This window comes from Erigeron canadensis, chromosome 5, assembly GCF_010389155.1.
Source record: "Erigeron canadensis isolate Cc75 chromosome 5, C_canadensis_v1, whole genome shotgun sequence".
NCBI classification, from domain to species: Eukaryota; Viridiplantae; Streptophyta; class Magnoliopsida; order Asterales; family Asteraceae; genus Erigeron; species Erigeron canadensis.
Genome location: NC_057765.1, coordinates 43,314,176 through 43,335,491, shown reverse-complemented (window position 1 = coordinate 43,335,491; position 21,316 = coordinate 43,314,176). Strand labels below are relative to the sequence as shown.

The following is a 21,316-nucleotide window of genomic DNA, read 5'->3' as shown; positions in this document are numbered from 1 at the left end:
ATTGTTTCTAAGGTGAAAACAAATAGTTTGCAAGTGGTTTCATGTTATAATTCCCAGAAAATCAAAAGTTATTGAAGTTTTAAGGTTCATCAATGGAGTTTTATGTTGAAACTGAACTGTTGGAGAAGATGAAGTGAAATTAAAACGATCTAATTTAGATCGTTTCAGTTTTACATACTTCATATTTACTTCAGTGATTGTAGCTTGTAAAACGATTCAATTTAGATCGTTTTGACAAGTGTGGTTGTGTTGTGAAGAATTGATTGTGGCTAACTGATCCTTTGGATTGGTTTTGGTCAATTCAATTTCTTGAAAATTCTGATAAACGATCTCTTTTAGATCGTTTCAGTTTTTGTGATTCCAAAACGATCTCTTTTTAGATCGTTTCAGCTCTTTGATTCCAAAACGATCTAAATTAGATCGTTTCACCTACAAGTTTCCAAAACGATCTCTTTTTAGATCGTTCTACCTTTCATTCCTTTCAAGATCGTTTCACTTCCTAATTCCTTTTAGATCGTTTCATTTCCAATCCTAAAACGATCTTCATTTAGATCGTTTCAACCAAGATCATTCCAATTCATAAAATCCAAAAAAAAAACACATGAAATGTCATATCCAACGTATTTTTTGCGGGAAAAATATTTTTTGCTCCTATGATCATAATATCCAAAGTTTACATGAAATCCAAAGTTTCGTGAGAACATTTTTTGGTGCGAAAAATTTGGAGGGAAAACCTGAAATTCAAAAATTCCCAAATTTCATTCTTCATTTCAATTTCAAACATAGATACCTTTCATTTCATTTCACCCTTTGCTAAACAAAATGTCATATCCAAGGTTTTTAAATTCAGTCAAAAATGATTTCGTCTTCAATTTGTGGTTAACTTCCTCACCCGAGACACCTACTTTATCCGAAGTAAAACTTCATAAAGATGGACTGTGTTCATGTTGTTCGTCAAAACCTTATCCAAGTCCCTGTCAAGTGATGAAGACATTGATTCATTCGACTGGAACTAAAAATGTCAAGTTTCAAGAGGAAATAGTCACATTACAAGCTAAGAATGTTAAACTTCAAGAGGAAGTGATTGCTTTTCAAACAAAGAATGCTCAACTTCAAGCTGAGATGACTAAACTGTAAGATGAGAATAGAAGCCTACAAGATACGAATACCGATCTTGAATCTTGCAGCATTGGTCATCTAAATGATTTTGTGAATTTAACAACAAAACATTCAAAGCTTGTTAAGAGTTTATAAGTTGAAGACAAATGAGATGCAATCTCAAATTTCTACATTGACAAATGAGTTGCAAAGTTCACTTCAAAGGCTTGATGAACACATTGTGGAAAGTCAAATGAAAGAAGTTGTCTTGATACAAACCATTTCAAATCTTCAACATGAGTTGCAAGATAAGACAACTATTTTATTAAGCAAGGAGAGAGAAGTCTTCAAAGACTTTAACAAAGTTGAGATGGATAATACTGAAAGTGATAATGAATCAGTGTATCATGATACAAGTCCAGTATTTCCAACTGAACTTGATGATCCAAAGAAAGTTTGCACTGAGTCAATCCCAAAGAGCTCAAAGATCAAAGTTTCATCACCTGCTGAACGTAAAGCTTCTCAATTTACCAGCTATTCCTTATTCAAGGATAGAAAGTATTCTTCGAAGCCTACTATTGATGGAACACATACTCTCATTCCATTCTTGTCATTTAAAGACAATACCAAATTCATCTCCGAAGCAAAAGCTCAGTTGCCAAAGACTTTGCCAAAGTCAATTTATAAGCCCAAGTCAACTGAGTCAAGGACATTCAAATATTCTTTTTGGGAGTTATATGATCTTGCACCAAAACCTTTTGCAGTGCAAAAAGTGAATGTCTTTGCATCTCCACTGCGTCCACGAAAACTCAACTTTTCAACGACTTCGAGTTTTCATCCTCCGTGGACTTCAGACTCAATTCGCCGGATTGATGATACTTACATATGGACTGTCAAGACAAAAACCGGTGGGCCTACACAAAAATGGGTCCCAAAGGTTGTTTGTAAGTGATCCGGTGAAGATGGCTTATACACATGTCAGTGTATAACCCGGGCTAAAGATGTTGTTTATTGGACTACTACTTCATAATGGTTGATTCTCCAGTTTCGACTTCAAAGAGACATGATGAACATGTAGCCACACATTCATCATGAGGGGAAGAAAGAGAACAATGAAGTCGGAACAAGTGTACAAGTGTGTGTGCTTTATTAAAATTTGATGGGGAGAAAGAAGAATTCATCAGTTGAGGGGAAGAAAAATTGATTGTTGATAAGGATGACCCCCCAAATTGATTGTTGATAAGGATGACCCCCCAAATTGATTCTTTGAAGATAGTTATCGCTAACGTGGTGGGTACGCCGTGAGTACACCCTATACATAAGCGTTGGTGGTACGCAAATATGATTGTTTGATCGAGGGGAAGTTTGTGATGAAGAAGAATGTTTGTCTAAATGCTTCAAGAGAGAGATTCATTAATCAAGGGGAAGTGTGACAAAGTTAAGATTGTCAAGAAGATGCTTTCATGTTCAAATCTAAAAGAGCCAAGATCAAGCTTCCGCAAAGTGTTTTAAAAGCTCAAGAGCCAAATCCATTTTCCGCAGTGCATTTACTCTGAAAAGATTAGTTTAATGGAAGATCTTGAAGACAATGAGAAAGCTTCGAAGACCTTCATCAACAAATTCGTATTTAAAGACGTTGAATTACATTTCAACACCAAGGGGAAGAATGTTAGACCTAAAAATGGTGTTAAAATGTAATATTTTAGAGATGGAAGGGGCATTAGTGAAATCTTAGATTTATGGTATAAATACCCCCTTCCACACTTAATTTGTAAGACTTTTACCATTTTTTAATTAAAAACACACACATTCCACACATTTTCTCTCTAATTTTCATCCCTAACCTCCATACACACACAAACACCTTTTTCACACACAAACTCCATAAATTGCACAAATCTAGCTTAAATTTGTTTATTTCAACTGACGGTGGTGACGACGAATAGTGTGGACTATTATGTAAATCTAATTAATATAATGGTTAGTATAGTTATTTTAAAGGTTGAGGGACTAATGGTGTTTTTGTTTCATTTAGAGTGGGGTTGTATTGTATTTAGGAGATATTGTTTTAATGGAGGACAATTCTGACATTTTCATCCCTGTAACTTTTAATAGGGGGTCTATTCTTTTTAATAAGGAGTATAGATGGTTAGTATAATTATTTTAAAGGTTGAGGGACTAATGGTGTTTTAGTTTCATTTAGAGTGGAGTTGTATTGTATTTAGGAGGTATTGTTTTAATGAAGGGCAATTCTGACATTTTCCCCCCTGTAACTTTTAACAGGGGTCTATTCTTTTTAATAAGAAGTATAAATATCTTTGTTAACAAACACATCTTTTATATATCTATGTGTTAGACAATTTAGAACCGTCTATCATCAAAACTGGTTGCCGGTTACCATTATCTTTTGACCAAATAAAGTTAAAATTTGTGTATTCTACGTTTTAAATTTTTTAAGAAAATCATTTATCACTGGACATTACATGGTATTTGTTTTGAAAAAGAAAACGTATTGATATTTAATTAAAATTTGGACAAATGATTTTTTATTTTTTATTTCCAAAACATGTTCTTCTAAAATTAATTTAGTCCAAAGATTTATACTCCATACTAGTTTTAGAAAAAGAATCCCGTTTGATATTTATTAAAACAAATTATTATTATTATTATTATTATTTGAAAGTTGAAACAATGAGTTTATTATTAACTTTAAAAAGATCTTTTTTTTCGAAGTTCTCTAGTTATAGAAAAGGTGATATTTTATTATTTATTAGAAAAAAGGTTATTAATAATATTATTGTTTAGTAAACAAGGAATTATTATTAATGGAAAATGACTAATCTCCCTAACAAAAAAAGCCTAAAAATCCTCCTAAGTCCTAACACTCTAAGATGGTGACATGTGGTATCTACTAATTCTCTTTCCTAATCTTGTCCCCTGATTTTTCCATATGTCATAATCTAATAGTTAAGAGGATTTTTAGACTATTTTGTTAAGAGGATTAATCAATTTCCATTATTAATTTCGAAGATATTTGCTAGGAGCAGATTATGCTAATATTCTCTTAAAAAGAAAGAAATTAGTTAAGTTCTTAAGTGGATTGAAATAGAATTATTTTATAGAGAAAATTACATTTTTCGTCCCTCAACTTGGCAAATTTCACAGTTTTGACCCTAAAGTGAATTAATTACAAAAAAACCCCTAAAGTTTGTCGTTTTTTTCATTTTACACTCCGCGACTTAACGGAGTTAAATTTTGGCCGTTAACCCTTACACGTGTCAAACACGTGAGGGCATTTCCATCATTTTCTCCTTTAAGACCAAAAATGAAAAAATATACAACTTCAGGGACCAAAAGTGAAAACATATACAACTTTAGGGACCAAAAATGTAACAACAGTTTAACTTTAAAAGGTGATAACACATCCCAGTTAAACAACTCGTAAATAAATATAAACCTTCAAATCTATTTTTAGTTGAAAACTGAAACTAGAATCTAACTATCAGAACTCCTAAATTGATAAATATATATAAAATATGAAAATATATATAATTGGAAACTTCAGACTACAATAATGAAACAGAGTGGGAACGTGGCGCATGACTCATGAAGTGGTGATGAGTTAAACTTAATTTCATCAACTTTATTGGGTATGTACCTCATTTTCATTGGATATACATTCTATATGAAATACAAAAGAAAACTCAATTTAAATTTTTTACACTAATTTGGATAGTCAAAGAGTATGTAAATGTATATCATGCCTAAGCTATACGTCCGCCACTGTATATAGTGGTGGTGGTAATAGGTGGATATGGTGGCGATGAAGGATGAGCATAATGATGGCTGTTATACTCACGGTGACCAGAATTTGGTAGAGGTAATGGTGGTCGGAGTTTGGTGGTGGTTGTAGGGTATGTTTGAGTTTTTGTATTTTTTTTTTAATCTATAAATATATAAAACTAATATATACATATTTATATAATTGATGTTTGTTAGCATTTGTAGGATTATAGTTGTTGTAAATGAGTTTTATTAAGATTGGATGTAAATCTTGGGTTTTGGGTTGAATGAGGATAATGAAGGAAGAAGAAGATGGGAGTTGTAAATTTTGGATTTTTGGATGAATGAGGATGATGAAGGAAGAAAAAGATGAGAGTTGGAAAAGACATGTGTAATATAAAAGCTCATTTTTCCAGATCAAGATTTTTTACGTTTTTGGTCTCTAAAGTTGTATATGTTTTCACTTTTGGTCCCTGAAGTTGTATATTTTTTCATTTTTGGTCTTAAAGGAGAAAATGACAGAAATGCCCTCACGTGCTTGGCACGTGTAAGGGTTAACAGCCAAAATTTAACTCCGTTAGGTCGCGGAGTGTAAAATGAAAAAAACGACCAACTTTAGGGGTTTTTTTGTAATTAATTCACTTTAGGGTCAAAACTGTGAAATTTGCCAAGTTGAGGGACGAAAAATGTAATTTTCTCTATTTTATAATTCTTTTTCCCATTATATCATTAACATCAAAAATAGGTTGTCCTGACTCCTAACCATCAATGGATATATTATCTATACTATATTATAAAAAAAATTTTCCTGTTTAAAATTTTAAGTTTCAATATTTACTTCTCTAAAATACCCCTTCTATCAATTATATATTACCAAACACCCTCTCTTTTTTCAAATCTCAATCAATCATCTTTTTTCTCTCTCATCCATAAATAATTTACTCATCCAATTCATTCAAAATCTTTTATCTCACAAACCGTACATCGATAAATTATAAAAATTATATGAGTGTTCTTAAAATTTCATGCTCTTTCATTAGAGATGTCATTCGATATACTTTTAACGAATTTTTAAATCCGAGTGCGGAACCCGTACAGTTAAAGCTTTTGGCTATCACACTTTATGACCTATCATCCCACCATCTCACCACCGCAACGCGCGGGTACTTACTCTCGTTTAAGAAAAAAATTAAACAAAAAATCATGTCAAATCATTTAACAGTTCGTCCTCAAATGTGATATCGCAATGACACAAACCAATGTCAGTTGACAACTTGAGGATAAACAATTTCTGCTACCAATTAGATTACAAGCAACAATAGCTCTACCAGATAGCGTTCACATCAAGTAAAACCATGGCCAATAGCAGCAGAATCACTACATATGACATGTACGAAGTTTAATGAAACAAAAAGTAAAAATGTGAGTGCCTTCTAAAGAACGTCCCCGTGTTAAAAAAAAAGAAGAGAGTATAAAGTTACCCAATTTAAAGTAGGTGACAAATATAAATGAAATACGCCGAACAAATGAGCATTACAATGAAAACCAATGAACCAAAAACGTTCTAGAATCTGAACTTTGAAGCACATTCTAGAGAAGTAAGCACCATCAAGCAATTCAAATCATTTCGTCTGGGGACCTAAGTTGTCTTGGCTTTTAGAGGTTTCTTTTTGATAACTTTTCTAGGAAGCACAGTCTTCATTCCAATGAAAAAGAGAAGTGCACCAAACAGTGCAAGGCTCTGCAACAAAATTAGGTTTCGCTAATATAAGCACATAAATATTACCTGCTTAAATAAAATATATATTATTATAGAAACCTGCACAAAATCTGGAAGAACAGCGTGAAATTTTGGATCATCAGTCTCGTAATTGTAAAAGTCATGTAGCACTGGGGTCATTATTGCCAAGTAATACAGCTGCAAGTGGGGTAAAAGATTAAACAATGATAATTTACCATTAATCTAATTAAACTTCACTCCCATTACATTAACATGACTGCACACTGCAGATTCACGAAAGAAATGATACAGTAATAAAATTCCGTTCTGAGTGATTTATGTGCAACAGATAGTGCATCTGAATATTAGATTTTTTCAAGATTTAACCCTAAATATGTAACATAAAATAAATAGATTTTACACGAGTTACGATAAAGTTGTACCAGTAAGTAGGCACCGGTGGTGCTGCCAAATACGAATAGAATTCCGCCAAGACCTTTAAAAGCCATTGAAGCCAAAACAACATGCTTAACCTGTATTGATGTATCTTGGAATTAGAAAAACTCATACCCAAAATAAAATCATAAAATCATTAACTTAGCAGTTAGCACCATTAGACGTGGTTTTTAATTCAAAAAAAATAAACAAACACTACACTACCCAAAATTGAGCAATCTGGACATAAAATGCCAAGCATGAAGCTCCTTGCATTCACAATAAAATGATTTATGCAAGATCACCCGTTCTTACCAAATGTAGTGTTCTAATTGCATTTACATGAATTTCTTTGCAACAAAAAGTTAAGTGTGTTTGGTATAGTTTACCAATAATAATTACAAACCATGTAACTAAAAGGGGGCAGTATATCCTTATAGTCAAATGGGTCTAACATACAGCTTTGAAAAACAAGTAGAGTAATTTGAAAGTCGCCCAAAATAGTTTCAACTTTCAACCTCTTAAAATCGTATTATTTTGACTACTTTCATAATAGTATCAGCTTGTCAAGAGTCAAGACAGCCCATCCCGCCTTGACATGCATTAGAACTTAGAATTACCCGTTTTGCACTATTACCAAACCAGCCTAACTTTCCATTTTGCTACCTTTATAATAAGCTAAATCAAATGAAACTAACTAGAGACTCACATCAATTTTTGGCACTTCAGCTCCAATCAAGTGTTCTAGATATCTCTGATAAAGAACAAATTTTGGAGCTAGTTCCTTTGCAGCAGGACCACCATCATCACCAAAATCATTGAACCTGATAAAATAACAATATTGATCAAAAAAAATATCGATGGCTTTTAAACATGAAACACCAAAATATATCTAAGATTACATGTGATCCTAAGTGAATATGTTATTACCTATAGGCAATAGTTAATTGTTTGATTGTTACAGGTTAAGCCTTAATAACAAAAAAATAATGAAAAATAATGTATCAAACACAACCTATCAAAGTATCAATACTATCCCAAGCAGGCAAAGATGTACTTTGAATTATAACTATCCTGTTTGGGTACTTTTCATCAGTTTTGGACTACCTAAGGTATGTATGCAAGATATATGCCAGAAAATTCGCAACATTATAACCTAGACATATTATTAAACCTTAAAAATACTTTTTTGGTAATCATGGGTGTCCTACTCATTTTGTGAGCAGACTAATTCCAAAAGTTGACTCGCTTTGCGAGCCCAGTGTCAAAGCAGGTGAGCCTCTAAGGCCATTAGGGTATCTTTTTTCAAGGAACCAGGAATTGAACATGTGACCTCCAAGGAGTTTCACCCTTTAAACCTAACCAATAGCCTACCACCTTAGTGGTTTAAAATTAAATATATCAACAAAATAACAAAACTGATATAAAGAGTTGAGGCTTTACAAAAGTGTTCGAGCACTAATCAAACTCCTTTAATACCCTTTTACAGGAGAAAAAAATGTGAGAATCTTATGCAGTCGTTCAAATCAATATCATCATCTCTTTAATATAATTCAACATCAGGATATATAGAGGGGCTGCATTTAAGCTAAGTCGAGCATGAAATTTGACCAACGGTTTGGCAACGAAAAGCAACTACAAACAAATGAGCATGAAAGTGGTGACAAATGATGGCGCAATATCATGAACGCAAGTACCACATAATTTGGAGTGGCAATGTCAAGAATTTACTTCACACAAACTAATAACTCACATGTCACAATCACAACTATAGGGTTCCTTTTTTAAATATATATATTTTTTTAAAAGGTATAAGCCTACTGTTTGGATTCTGCTTAAGAATAACGTGCACCAACCTAATTATACTAAAGTGCTTATTCCTAGTAGAGTAATTTAGGAAAATGTTAGTTATTGCTTATCGGTTGTAAAAACAAGCAGATAACCAGTCCTAAACACCCTCTTATAAACGAAATCACACCAAAAAATATCTTCTTGACGAACGAATTATCACTTAAACTCAAAATAACAACTCGGTCTTCAGCCAACAACCAATTTAACCCTCGTAAATTCATCTATACATATAAAAAATAGCCACATTGGCACCAAAAATATTCAGACCAGCTAAAAAAATATATACATATATATATGTATGTATATATATATAAGTATATACAAATAAAAGCTAACAGCTGAGTTAGAGTGGAACCCTAGAGCCTAGTAGCAGCTTGTGCACCTGGATCGTCACTTTGTATAAGACCATAAACATACAATTGAACGTTACATAACAATTACTGTAATGAAGAAGGTGAAAACCAAAACCCTAAACAAGACAAACAAAATATATATAATCAGATTTGTAAGTATAATTAGAGAACAGTGACGAAATAATAATAATGATGATGACGTTACAACAAATAATCAGATTTGATATATACATTGTATGATATTGGATCAGATCCATCATATATATATATATATATAGAGAGAGAGAGAGATGTATAATAGACGTACATTTGCCAGGCGGAGAGGATGAAAAGAGAGGCAAAGAGAAGCCTTCCGAGGAAGGAAAAGAAACCCATCGATTTATTATGTGTGTGTCTCGAATGTATAAGAGTGTTTAAGGAAGGATGATGGTGTGTGTGTGTGTGTATAGGTGGGTGGGTGCTGCTGCTGCTCGGAACTCGATGAAATCAATTGATGAGTGAGGACTAATTGCTTGATTGATTGGTTTTGTTTGGTTTGGTTGGGTTTTATCAGACTGGTGAGGATCCCTATTTATTACCACCAACACTCGTTTGGTTTTTCTTTCTTGGATGGTTATTTATTTATTTTAATTTTAAAGAGAGCATATGAGACTATCCTTAACTCAATCTTAAATTAAAAATTGGTTTCTCTTCTATCTATTCAACCCAATCAAACTTAAATTTTCACTCACATTCACAATTTAACTCAAACCATTTTTTCTATTTTTCTTTTTTGAGATAACTCAATTTTCAATAAAACTTATGTAAAAATATTCGTAAAAGAAAAATAAATAATACCATATATTTATAGTTTTACAAAGAGTTCTAAAATGAAAAATATTAAATAAAAACTAATAATGAATATAATTAATTATATGTATTAAAATATTGAAAGGATGTCAACCAATCAAAAGTACCCACATGTCATGCAAATTGAAACAAACTAAATTGTCTACAAGGCCTGGATTGAAAGAGATCGAGGCTTGTTTATACTTTTTATAATATTATATTTAACGACATCACTTGTAGCTCACCGATGGGGTTAGTCTAACAATTCTAATTTTGGTGCGTTTATACTAGGTTTGAATTCTGACAATGCCCAAAGCTCGACCTGATATGGAACCCCGACCTGAAACCAGGGACAGAGCCAAGAATTTTTTTCCGAGGGGGCAAAATTAAAAGTTATTTGTCATATTTATAATAGTCGTATCCGAAATTGAAAAAAAAAAAACAAAACAAAAAAAGAGCCCTAGCTTGAAAATAGAAAATGGACCCTTAAAAGAATTTGTTATCAATACCAGGTCTAACACTCATATTTAAAAATACTAGTTTTTCTTAATAATTAATGACCACACGTATCAAACAAGATCTTATTAAATGAAAACGTATTCAATCATATAATACAAGAAACCAAAAGCATATACTTCTTTAGATATACTGTAATCAGCTTATATATATATATATATATATATATATATATATATATATTCTCTACATTATGATAATTATAATTCATTGTTTGTGATAAATATATATAATAAATTAAAAAAAAATACATTTTCTATAAACAATTCCACTATAATATACTACAAATTTACATACCCAAACAATGAAAGTTTGTCTCTCTAAATTGTACTTCATTCTTTCTATTAAAAATCAAAACAACTCGGGTTTTTTTAATCTCTTAATGAAAAAATCTATATTAAAATTAATGTTTGATGACCAATGAGATCCAAATAATAAGTTTATGACAAGTTGACAACGAAGGTAACATTTATATTTATTTCCTACTTATTTTTTCTTACCTTTACAGGGAAATTACAAATATACCATTTAAATTTTGAAAAATTACATTGTACTAAAATTGGAGTAGGGGCAACTGACCCCGCTGCCCCCAAGCTGGAGCCGTACCTGCCTGAAACCAACCCGGTTAGGATTGTATATTTTCGACCTATCAACCCTTCAACCCACCAACCTAAATTTTCTTGGGCCCACTTTTAGATCGACCTATCAATTTGATACATTTTAATTTAATACTTTTTAAATATATATACATATTATATTATATTCTTAATAATAAGGAAAATGAGTGGTCAGATTTTAAAGGATATTATGTAAGTTTATTATGAGTTACCCTCTTATTGAATCTTGTTTTTAAAAGCTATATTAAAAGTTGTTTGAGCCAAACCTACACATTTGACCCGACAAAGCTATATTAAAAGCTGCTTGAGCCAAAACTACACATTTGACCCGACAAAACATCAACTAATATGCTAATTAGGTTGACTCGAGTAAACCTACGTTTTCGGATAAACCCAATTGACAACCATGCTACACATCTATACTATATTGTAAAACAAATAGTCTTTATTTATCATTTTAAGTTTCAACATTTAATCAAAACCAAACTCGCCACCACCACCAATTTTCGTCGCCACCGCCACCACTGCCGCTCGCCACCACCACCCGTCACCGTCGCCACCCATACCGCCACAATGCACATATACCATTTTAGTATATTTTAAAGTGTCAAATGGAGAATTCGTAGAGTCACCAAGTGAAAAGTCAACCAATCGGCCAACTAAATGAGATCAAGTTGTATGGGACAAAAAAAAAAAAGTTGTATGGGACACTTTGGTAGTGGTTTATATTTTCAAGTCGTAAATTATTCGTGAAATTTGAAACACATAAAACAGTTCATGGCCTAAGCAAAAATTTGGGCTACCACAATTTAAGCCCAACTCAGCTATCGCCCATCAGGGTATCGCCCTCTTCATTCTCCCCTGACAATTTTTCCTGTTGTTTGAAAACATCACATTAGTCGTCTTCTACCTCTTTTTTTTTTTTTTACAATCTTCAGTACTTCTAACAACAGTAACTATAACGATGGAAGAGGAAGAAGCAAAACAAACTCACCAGACTAATAAAAATAATAGTAGCAAAGTAGCAGTATTACCATGGATGAGAAATCCAGTTGATATCAGTTCCTTCAGTATTCATCCTCTTAGTCAACTTCCTTTTCTTCACCCCAGGTACCTCTGTTACAATTCTCTGTAAATTTTTACATAAGTTTTACCGCCCTGCAGTAACAAAATGTTGGACATAAAAGTAAATAATTACTCCAATATGATGTACATAATTTTTAGTTCTTAACCGCCCTAACTAAATTTATATGTCATTTTTGTTTGTTACTGAATAAAATGGATGAATTTAGGTTGGAAGCTGCTTTGTGTAGTAATGGAATTAATTCATTATTTCCTGTACAAGTAGCTGTTTGGCAAGAGACTATAGGACCTGGTTCTTTTGAAAGAGATATTTGTGTTAATTCCCCTACCGGTAGCGGTAAAACCCTAGCTTACGCCTTACCTATCGTTCAAACACTTTCATCCCGAGCCGTTAAATGTCTTCGCGCTTTGATAGTGTTGCCTACGCGTGACTTAGCTTTGCAGGTTAGACACATTTTTACTCTGTGATAAAGTTAGTTAATAGTTATATTATGATTTGTGTTTAAATCTCTATTGTTTTTAGGTTAGGGATGTGTTTGCAACTATCGCACCTGCAGTCGGGTTAACTGTTGGTTTAGCGGTTGGTCAGTCATCGATAGCGGAGGAGATTTCTATGCTTATAGAGAGGCCGAAAGTGGAAGCAGGTGTAATTTTTGATCCTGAACGTTGTGGTCGTGTAGAGTTGAAAAGTGCTGTAGATATATTAGTAGCAACACCTGGAAGGCTCATGGATCATATTAACAGCACCAAAGGTTTTACACTTGAGCATCTTCGGTTTCTTGTAAGTTTTTTTTTTTTTTTTATCTAGATTTTTTGTTTTTTTGAGATTGTACTATGTGTTTGAGTATGGGGATGTGCATATTGAAAGTGATTATTTGATATTGAATGATTTGAATCAGATAGTTAACAAACACAGAACTGATTATAGTCGACACTATTTGTTCTGTTGTTTAAACTTGTAATTATCAGACGTTTAGTTAATGTTTGGCGAGATCCTTTCCAGAGCTTATAACTGTTGGTTTTTGTGACGTGGTTCATATTGTTAAAACATTGTGTTTGGATAAAAAAAAGGCACATGATATGAACCTGCTGAGTCAACAACGAAATTATGGTCCACACAGTTAATGGTCAAATATAATTTGATGAGCATTTTCAGCAGGGAAACAAGGGGCAGTTTCTACAGGCACTTACTACTCTCAACGCTAGGATTTAGAACTTATAAATACCAACCCCCCCCCCCCCCTTCCTTTTTTTTTCCACAATGAATGCCATAATTACCGTCTTATCGATGCTTGTATAAGATTTCTTTTCTAGTGTTTATCAGAATGCTTTCTATTTTCTACTGCTATAATACGCCTCTCCACCCCTCCGGTTTTTTCTTTCGATGATTCTGAAATCAAATGAGATGACTCCTATGGCAGTCATGGCATAGAAAGCCTTATAAGGGGCCAAGTAAACCCGGAAGGTAGCAACAACGCCCAACAAGGAGATACACAAGCCCTTGTCTTATTTCATACCCTCTTATTCTGGATATCTGAAACTTTGAAAGAAAATGTTAAACTCCGGTTTTGTGTCACAAATACCGTGGAGGATGATAACCATGCAAAGCATGGAATCCAAGAACCAAGGGAAGTGTGGCCCATACTAAGCCTCTCTAACCAAGCAACAAGTGAAGGAAGAAACATCAGTAGACAAAGAAGATGCATAATTATCAAGCCTTGTTGGCGATGGACTATGATATGATCCCACATCGGCCAAGTATGGGATTGATGGGCGGTTTTTAAGCCTAGGTGTCCCCTCCTCCTTTGAGCTAGCTTTTGGGAGTAAGTTCTACACCTAGCTTAGGGCATGATGCGAGCCTATTATGGGATGGGTTCGTATCAATTGGTATCAGAGCCAGCCCTACCTTTCGAGGTTCCAACGCTCGGAGTGGTGGCCTATGGAGTGGTGGCTTGGACCCAAGGAGAAGGGTGCCAACCGTGACCAACATAGCCGTGACCAACGAGGACGTCGGCTCCTCAAAGGGTGGGGTATTGATATGATCCCACATCGGCCAAGTATGGGATTGGTGGGTGGTTTATAAGCCTAGGTGTCCCCTCCTCCTTTGAGCTAGCTTTTGGGAGTAAGTTCTACACCTAGCTTAGGGCATGATGCGAGCCTATTATGGGATGGGTTTGTATCAGACTATCTCTAATGTGTATCACCATAGCTTCTTGCAGAATCTGGGGTGCCAGAGCTGTTCTCGTACATATCTAAACCTCTTCCAATTCAATATTGGACGACTTCTCCCCGTTTACGAGCCTTGCTGGATGCTGTAAAAAAGCCGCACAATGCATGTGACCGCATAGCACATGAGAGAATATTAGAATGAGGAGACCTAGAGCTGGATGCACAAAGTAGATCAAGGCAATAGCAAGCAGTGACAAAGCCATTGATGGATTGGCATTTATGACCCTCTTGGCCTTTGATGAGAAAAATCTTGTGGAAAGATCAAGTATCAACCATCTCAACTTTGTCTTAAAGAAAACATGTACTTTCACAATCATGTGAGAGAGTATTTGAGTGATCAATATCAAAATGATTATGGTCTCATTCGCTATCAGATAGCAGATAGCAAATCACTGAGACTGCAAAGAAACTACCAAACGAAGGAAATGGTTTTAGACTTAGAGATGAACTAAACAAAGCAATCAGGATGGGTGCAATAGCAAGGAGAAGGAATGGAAGTGGTATTCTCAGATTTAATTCTATTGCAAACAGCAATGAAGGAATAGGCAGATCAAGCTCCCATGCATTTGCTTGCCTCATCAGACCAAAAAAGACTACAGCAAAGGAGAAACCTATCGACAGGCAGTCGCAATTAAAGAAACAGAAGCACTAGTTTTATAGGAAATGTGGGTCTATCAGTTATAGGATGTTGGTCTGCTTGGGTACCTGAGTTGAGCTCCATAGTGCAGGTGATGAGTCCACTGTGATTGTACAGGTATACAAGGAAATATGTGAATACCAGATGTAGCTTCCCATGCAAGGGTTACCGGCGAAAAGCAACGAAGATTGCAAAGTCTGCCACTATCAATATCTCCAGTCTCTTCAACAGAAAGTCCAGACTTTTTGATCCCACAGCCTATAGTTTCTACAGGCACTGTAGCAGGCAGAAGCCCTAAACTGATACTGTATGTAATATTTAATGCAATAGGATGATCCTCCTTGATGAATATGTCCTTTTGAGAATACACAGAGAGAAGCCACGATTGAGGAGAAAACTCTTTACTCCCTTCCGCGGGGTTGAAGGACTGCCCAACTGCCATTGAAGCTGCAGGTGGAGGTCTTCCTGAAACAGTTGGGCTTAACGCAAGCAATTAAGATAGTCAAAAATCAGAAACCATCCATATCCTTCAGGTCCAACCATAATACAGCTACAGCTGATGGCCGTGGTAGTGGCGGATCTTGAAAGTTTTAACGGTGGGGGCCAATTTTATTTACTTCTGTGATCGTTATGTTCCGGGTTATGGTCATGCAGTAAACTAAAGCGGGTCGGGTCAAACAAAAATAACACTAATAATCTAAGTTTTCCATTCAAATTACCAATACATAGTTTCTAACCAACAAAAAAACTACAAAGACTTATGAAAATATCAAGAGAAAAGGAGTGAATTGTGGATTGTGGGAGGAAGACCTTGTTACATGGATTGTGGGCTAAAACATAAAATTATGAACGAACTAAGTGAATTGTGGGTTATAAAAACTACAAAGGTAATTTGTTTTTTGCTGGAGCCTAAAACTCAAAAAATGGAGGAAAACCTTGTTACGTGAATTGTGAATTGTGGGCTAAAACAAAAAATTATGAGTGGATTAAGTGAATTGTGGGTTACAAAAACTAAAAAGGTAGATTTTATTAGACTATTAAATTTATTAAACATATCAAAAGTTTTTTGAAAAATAATTCCTGAGGGCTGACTTAATAGATATAATAAAATTTGGACAAAATATGGATATATTAATATTGCTAAGCGAAAAAGCGGTGGTGGCCCAGGCCCCCACGGGCCCCAAAAGAGATCCGCCCCTGGGCCGTGGTTGTTCTGTCTGACTTCCTGGTTCAATCTGCCTTGGAGCTGGTACTGAAGGAATCTGGGCAATCTTTGATGTCACTTCTACAACCCTTTTGCTATGAGGCACAACTGGCGCAGAAGTTTCTTTTCCAGGCCAAAGATGAAGTTAATGCCCCTAATTTAAGCTATTGAAATTAATGCTTAAAAAAAGCCCCAAATTTAAGCTCCAACTTCAACTAATTGTGCGAAACATACCCTTATTGATTGCGGAGTATTTGACTTATAAGGTTTCTCAAGTTAGGTGTAAAGAAAGGGTAGTTACGTAATTAGATAATCAGTGTTTTTTGCAGCTTATATGAAGCTAATTGCCAGTAATGAGTACTTGATATTTAGATAATCATATGCGAGATATCTTTTATGCAAACATTAGAAACGGGTGATTAGATCTTAAAGCGCAGTAGTCAGAAAATTAGATCTTAAATGGAAATCCAGACACCTGATATGTAATGGTCAGAGGACATTTTTTGACATATACTTTAACATCTGCTAAAAGTTTTTGTTTGGAAAATTAAGCTAACAGTTTGGTAATATAGGTAGTTGATGAAACTGATCGGTTGCTCAGGGAATCATATCAATCATGGCTTCCTATGGTTCTTCAGTGTACCAGCTCTACCGTTGATGGCCCGTTTGCTTATGCCGCCACTCCATATCCTTTTACATTTGGTCCTTTGAGGACTATAAGGAGAGTGTAAGTGTCCATTTTTCAGCATTGTGTAAAAACTTCTTTGGTATAGTTGTGGAGATGGAAAATGATGATATGCATAAACACTTTGAATATAACTAAATTTCTTATAACATTACTTAATTATGCTTAGATTTAAGTAAATTGTTGCAGTGCTGTAGAGAGGGGATTTAAAAGTAAACCATACCCGAGGCTCGTGAAGATGGTTTTATCTGCCACACTAACCCAAGATCCAAGCAAGCTTGCTCAACTTGATCTGCACCATCCATTGTTTTTGACAATTGGGAAGATACGATATCAACTACCAGAACATCTGGCTTCCTTTAAATTGGTAACTCTCTTTGGCTAACTATTATATAAAATCTGTTAGCAAGTCATTAACATATCCAGTGCATCACCATGTACATATTATATAGCTGGGGTGTTTTGATTTGCATTTTGAAACTGATTAGTTTTATTGATTGACCACAATCATATACCGGTAGTAATAAAATTTATTGGGGGATATAGTGTTTGGAGGTGCTTCTGTTTATTTTTTAATCTGTAGTATTATGATAATAGTTGTTTCACTTGTTTGAGTGGTTTGCAGGTTTTGATTATATGATTCACTAATGAATAAATTGACCAAAACATACAATTTCATATGTGGTAAAAACTTAGTATTGGATTTTGAAATATTTTGTTTCAAATAAGCTCTAATACTAATTATTTTGATTATATGAATAAAAGTACAAAGAACGTTATCGCATATACTGTAAAGAACCGACTTTATCCATACACTAGAAACTGATTATAATGGTATCAATTTCCGATAGTCAAATAATCAGTTTATAATCTCAACACCCCCTATATTGTCAAGTATAAACACTCTTTTTCCCATCAACTTAAAATACATAGAAGTAACTGTAGTTTCAGACTTTCAGTCTTCTCATGGTGATGGAATGTTGTAACTTGGCCTCAACATAGTTTTTAGTGACCATAACATTTCTTTATCAGCTCACTTAGCACTTACTGGCATCATCTTTTCAGCAATACCTCGTATAATCGTTATAATATTTACATATTTTGGAAATCCAACTTTCATTCTTCTATGTAGATATGTGAAGCGAAGATGAAGCCTCTGTACCTTGTGGCATTATTACAAAGTTTACAAGGGGAGAAATGCATTGTTTTCACATCATCCGTTGAGTCAACTCACAGACTATGCACTTTACTCAAATTTTTTGGAGATTTGGGGATCAAGATCAAGGAGTATTCTGGTCATCAACATCAAACTCTTAGAAGGTGAGCTCAATTCGATGCCCTTTACTGAATTTTGCACATGAAAAGAAAAGTAGGTATTCTGGGCAAAGGGCCCGTGATATCCTTTAATAACTATTTGATGCTCTTTCTTCTTTGATTTTTTGAATATGGTTTGTAGGAGGATTAGCCTGATTAGTTAATGTCGGATAAGATGTTCGTGTCATGAATCATGATCAAAATAAAGAACCATGCTTGAGATTTGTGAATAGTTGACATGCCAGTGTAGCCTTTCACCATAGTTACTTTTAAAGCTTAATGGTAATACAATATGATTTTAAAGGTTTTAATCTCATCAAGTCAACATATGATAAAACAGATGGTAAAAGTTAGGCTATGGATACTAGTCTGATTGGAGTTGTTATAATCAGATAGCTCATATACAAATACCATTGAGATTTACATAGACAAATTGACCAAAAAGGACATTATTGTGCTTCAAGTAGAGAGGGTTTGCGAAATAGAAATACAAGTTTGTGAAGATGGGTTAAAAGAAGGGGTATCTAAGAATATAGTTTTGCTATTCAATAGTTAAGATTGTCATTGATACGTTGACCGTGGTAGGACATCTTTATGTGCAAAAGCAGAGAAGGGTGTGAGAAATGGAAATACATGGATCTGAAATAAAAGAAGGGGTATACAAATTATCTAAGTTTACACACTTGCATTATCACTTCTGTTGAGCTGACATGAAGCTGATTATGCCTCTAAATAATAAGTTAATCAGAAGCAGAAACAGAAGTAGATATATTTGAACAGATAATAATGACTATTGCGACTTGAAGCTGCAATAATCGTATGATCAGTTTTAAATGCAAATCCAGACACCTTCTAAAAGTTCACAGATATTTGGGTTCAAATACATGTAATTGAATTAACATCTGTGATGATGAACTCCGATTTTACAGCAAGACGTTGAAGGCATTCCGGGAAGGTGGAGTACAAGTTCTTGTTTCTTCTGATGCAATGACACGTGGAATGGACGTTGAAGGGGTTAGAAATGTTATCAACTATGATAAGCCTCCATACATCAAGACATATATTCATCGTGCTGGTCGCACTGCAAGAGCTGGGAATTCTGGGCGTTGCTTCACTTTGTTACATGAAGATGAGGTATTTCTGTTATTCCTGAAAGAGCTTCACTTTTTTATTTATTGGGTTCTTGTTAATTGTTATAATGTTTTTATTGTATTGGTTTGTTGTATAAAAGATTGACATCTGGATCAATAATTTCATAGTTTTCATAGCGATTTGTTTTCTTATTATGTTGCATTTTTGGTTGTGTGATGCCTATTCTTCCACTTTTGTATGTCTTTCAGGTCAAGGGATTCAAAAAGCTCTTGAAGAAAGCTGACATTAACTCGTGTCCTGTTCATACAGTTCCATCAGAACCAATAGAGTCCCTCCGATCGACCTATGATGCTGGTAAGTTTCCTATCAATACATACACTACATGAGTGAGCTGAATGCTTGTGAATTCCAGTTTATGATGTTACGTCTAATTAACACCACACAAATTCAATGAACATATATGTACGTCATTTTTTAAGAAAAACTATCAGCCCATTTTACATGCTCTCTCATGTAGTCGGTAAAGAATATTAAGAAACTGTTTTTTAAAAAAATTAAAATCACTTTTCCTATTTTGTAGGTATGTATAAAACTATTTTCTGAATCCGGTTATTTTAGGATGGAGTTTGTAATTGTTGATCCATGCTTATAATAAGTAGATCCCTAAGTTCAGTGGCAGATCTAGGAATAAATATCATGTGCGTCCAATTATAAATTCCACTTGAAATGCTTCAAAATGCTTTACTTTATAATTTGCTTAGGTCCAAATCTTTAAATAACACGTGTCCAAACATAATTTTTCATATATTTGTTAAAAAAAAATTCCAGTCTAACCTAGGTCCATGGACCTAGGTGATTTTTTATATAGAACTTCCCTTGCCTAAGTTTGTAATTGAACATTGAACTGTTTATATGCTTCATTTGTAATATGGGATTTTAATCTTATGTCGAACAGTGGGCCCCTTAGAACAAGCAAAAGGAACTCCAAATTAAAATCTATTTTTGTAATAAAAGTTGCAATCTGAAAACTTTTATCATGAAGTGCTATGAATTTTCATAGAACCGTAGTAATGGGACGCAATGTCAACTCTATTACATAAGCAGACGCTCTGAATTCTTCAAATTGAGAAAGTTATTAAGATATCGTCAAAGTAGATACATGAAGTTCAACAGCATAAGTTAAAAGTAGCTGTTGTTTCAACTTCTTTATTCTATAAATCTACTTTACCTTCGAGTCTTGAATGTCAACTTCATAGTATGTCTTAAAGTCTTTGTCTTGACCCTTAAGTTAATTGGCTTATGCTATCTCAGCTTTGGAGAAACTAAAAGAGAGTGTTGAAATGGGAACATCAAAGAAGCGCAACATAGGATTCAAGAAACGAAAAGTGAGTACTGAAACTAAATGAGGGTGTTGGACTGAGACGGAGAAACCAACTTGAGGGTTGAAATGAAAACATACAAGAATTAAGGATATAAGTGTTGTATTATTTTATAGTTGCTCTAAATTCAAAATCTACAATATTGATGTAGATTCAGTTTTGCAGTTTATAGAGTGGCAGATGATCAATTTGGGTTGGTGTATACTTTATTATCATTGCAGGATGTACTAACATTTTTCTCATTAGGTTTTGCTGGGTTTACTTTTTTTGGAACGTTTTTACTGGGTTTACTGATTGTCCTTTTTTTTTATATATATAATTATTACCGTGTTAGAAAAAGGGTGGTTTATGAGAAATTATTGTGTCGACAGTGTCGAGTGTCCTTATCTTGTCATCATTCTTAGTGAGACTCTCACTTTTAATACGTTGAGAGAGTGGTTGGAAACAAACCAGACTATTCCAATGCCAAATTACTAAATACAATGAATACAG

The 21,316-nt window shown here is 34.1% G+C and overlaps 2 protein-coding genes across 2 annotated transcripts; one reads left to right on the top strand and one right to left on the bottom strand.

Annotated features, from left to right (window-relative positions):
* Positions 1–6,308: 6,308 nt before the first annotated feature.
* Positions 6,309–9,813, bottom strand: LOC122600431. The gene is made up of 5 exons (XM_043773143.1): positions 9,548–9,813; positions 7,746–7,860; positions 7,045–7,134; positions 6,701–6,799; positions 6,309–6,622 (listed from the first exon to the last, which is right to left on the bottom strand). The coding sequence occupies exons 1-5, from the start codon at positions 9,613–9,615 to the stop codon at positions 6,521–6,523; spliced, it is 474 nt and encodes a 157-aa protein (XP_043629078.1). The 5' UTR covers positions 9,616–9,813; the 3' UTR covers positions 6,309–6,520.
* A 2,207-nt stretch (positions 9,814–12,020) lies between these two features.
* LOC122600100 (DEAD-box ATP-dependent RNA helicase 1) lies at positions 12,021–21,097 on the top strand. The gene is made up of 10 exons (XM_043772759.1): positions 12,021–12,040; positions 12,155–12,311; positions 12,494–12,728; positions 12,808–13,065; positions 16,927–17,081; positions 17,229–17,406; positions 18,172–18,359; positions 19,283–19,487; positions 19,694–19,799; positions 20,757–21,097. The coding sequence occupies exons 2-10, from the start codon at positions 12,166–12,168 to the stop codon at positions 20,849–20,851; spliced, it is 1,566 nt and encodes a 521-aa protein (XP_043628694.1). The 5' UTR covers positions 12,021–12,040; positions 12,155–12,165; the 3' UTR covers positions 20,852–21,097.
* The last annotated feature ends 219 nt before the right edge of the window (positions 21,098–21,316 follow it).